At 42.2% G+C, this 2447-nt stretch overlaps 1 protein-coding gene across 1 annotated transcript in view; it reads right to left on the reverse strand.

Moving 5' to 3' along the window:
* The window catches only part of LOC101855724 (copine-1), a gene marked incomplete at its 5' end in the record, with an annotated part of 23542 nt that overhangs the window by 9613 nt on the left and 11482 nt on the right, over nucleotides 1–2447 (reverse strand). The window contains 2 exon segments of the mRNA XM_013082520.1: nucleotides 470–619; nucleotides 1254–1418. Of these exon segments, the coding sequence (XP_012937974.1) occupies nucleotides 470–619; nucleotides 1254–1418 (315 nt within the window).

The following is a 2447-nucleotide window of genomic DNA, read 5'->3' on the forward strand; positions in this document are numbered from 1 at the left end:
ATCTATCTATCTATCTATCTATCTATCTATCTATCTATCTATCTATCTATCTATCCCTATCTCTTCCCCCCCTCTCTCTCTCTCTCACTCTGTGTGCGAGCGCGCCGTGTGTGTGTATGTGTGTGTTTGTGTGTGTGTGTGTTTATTTGTGTGTGTGTATGTTTGTGTGTGTATGTGTGTGTGTATGTGTGTTTGCGCATCTATCTCCCTCTCTCCCTCCTCACCCCCACCCCCCGCTTCTTCTTCTCTCTCTCTCATTGATTACATTACTATGTCGGTGTGAACCCACCGTTATGACTAGAAGTACGTAATGCGACTGCTAGTGCGAACCCACCGCTAGGATTAGAAGTAAATAGTACGACTGTTAGTGTGAACCCACCGTTATGACTAGAAGTACGTAGTACGATTGTAAGTGTGAACCCCCCGTTATGACTAGAAAAACGAAATATGACTGTTAGTGTGAACCCACTGTTATGACTAGAAGAACGTAATACGACTGTTTCTCTTGCGTGACGTCGACGTTGGCCAACTCCATGACCTTGTCCAGAATCGGGGCTATGTACGTGGGGCCGGCGAACGTGAGTGAGGGCAGGATGGTGTGGTAGGCTTCACTCACTCCCTGGGAGACAGAGATACGGTAATAGTCTCAAGTACTACTACTACTAATTTTGTACATGTTTTAATAATCAAAATAATAACATCCACAGCAGTAACAATAACAATAACAACAATAGTAATAATAATGATAATAAAAACAATAATAATACTTATAAAGGTTTAGTTTTTGAAAGTTTTACCCCATTTGTGTGACAAATAAGTTACATTATGTAAGTACCGAAATATTAGAGGTGTCGCCAATAGATAGTAACATACGAAGAAAAGTAGGGGGGGGGAGGGGGTTCGGATGATAGGTGTGTAATAGGAAAGATTGGGAAAAGTAAAATTTTGTAAACTTTACCTTTAGTAAACATTGCCTTTCGCAAGCATTGCCTTTCACAAGCATTACCTTAAATTAACTTACCTTACAAACACTGTCGTCGGCAAACATCACTTTCTGTAAACATTACCTTTAGTAAACATACTATTAGTTATCCCCTTAAATAATCATTACCGTTTGTAAACATTACTTTTAGTACATATCCTTTCGTAAACATTACCTTTTGCAAGCATTACCGTTGGCAAGTATTACCTTCAGAAAACATTACTTTAAGTAAACATCACCTTTAGTAAACATCACTTTTAGTAAACGTTACCTTTATCCCTTTGGCCCAGGTGTTGGGAATGAGTTGCAGGCAATGATCGGTGGGGGAGTCTACTGACCGCTTGGCTCCGAACCCAAACGCTGCCACTTTCTGCTCAGGGTCGTACCTGGCGATCACCGAGCCCAGAGACTCGAGGGCGTTCAGATACTGGTTGTTCTGTGAAGTGGTGAAATGGTATAGGTTTAACGCTCCTATCAACACTATTAGGTCATTTAAGAGGCGGTACCTCCGAGTTTAACGTCCATCTCCGAAAGGACGGAGCCAAATAAGAAATTTTTGTCAAGTTAGTGTCTATCCGGAGGACGCAACTTCGGACCAAGCTGAGGCTCAAACCCCTGAACCTGCAGTCTCACGATGACATTTTCGGGGCCTAACTACTTGGCTACCGACGCTATGGTTGTTTTTGTGAGGGAATACATGGGTACCGGGTATACAAATTGTTATGTGAGGGGATACATGGGTAGAGAAATTTTATATGACATGGTGAAATGGTATAGGTTTAACGCCCTCATCAACACTGTTAGGTTCTTTACGAGGCGGGACCTTCGAGTTCAACGTCCATCTCCGAAAAGACCGATTCATATATGGGAAATTTGTGTAAAGCGTCTGTCTATCCCAAGGACGCAACATTGGACCAAGCTGACACTCGAACCCCGAACCCGCAGTCTCACAGTTACGGGTTCGGGGCCTAACTACTATGCTACCGACGGTATGGTTGTCCTGCAAGAGAATCCATGGGTACAGAAATTATAAGATGAGGGAGTACATGACTAGAGAATTTCTATGTGAAGAATACACGAATACTGAAGACAGGAGGTAATATATATATTTTAGAGCTTAGTTTTAGTAAGAGTTTTACGGCACTTGCAACACAAATTTAGTAGGTTATGCAGGTGCTGAAGATTAGAGGTGACAATAGTTGTGTCTATGGTCTAGTAGTTCGGCTATCGGACTCGCTACCGTACGATCGTGGGTTCGAATCGCGTCACTGGCTTGTCGTTGTTGCCTTGAGAAAGTTATTTTACGCCAGTTTTCGTCATTTCTTCCAGCTGGGAAATGGGTAGGCCTCTGTCGAGCGGGAATTTGCGCTATACAAAAGCAGTTCATTCATTCATTCATTCATTCATTCATTCATTCATTCATTCATTCATTCATTCATTCATTCATGCATGCATGCGTTTACTT

Source organism: Aplysia californica, unplaced genomic scaffold (genome assembly GCF_000002075.1).
Source record: "Aplysia californica isolate F4 #8 unplaced genomic scaffold, AplCal3.0 scaffold00179, whole genome shotgun sequence".
In the NCBI taxonomy this organism is placed as follows: Eukaryota; Metazoa; Mollusca; class Gastropoda; order Aplysiida; family Aplysiidae; genus Aplysia; species Aplysia californica.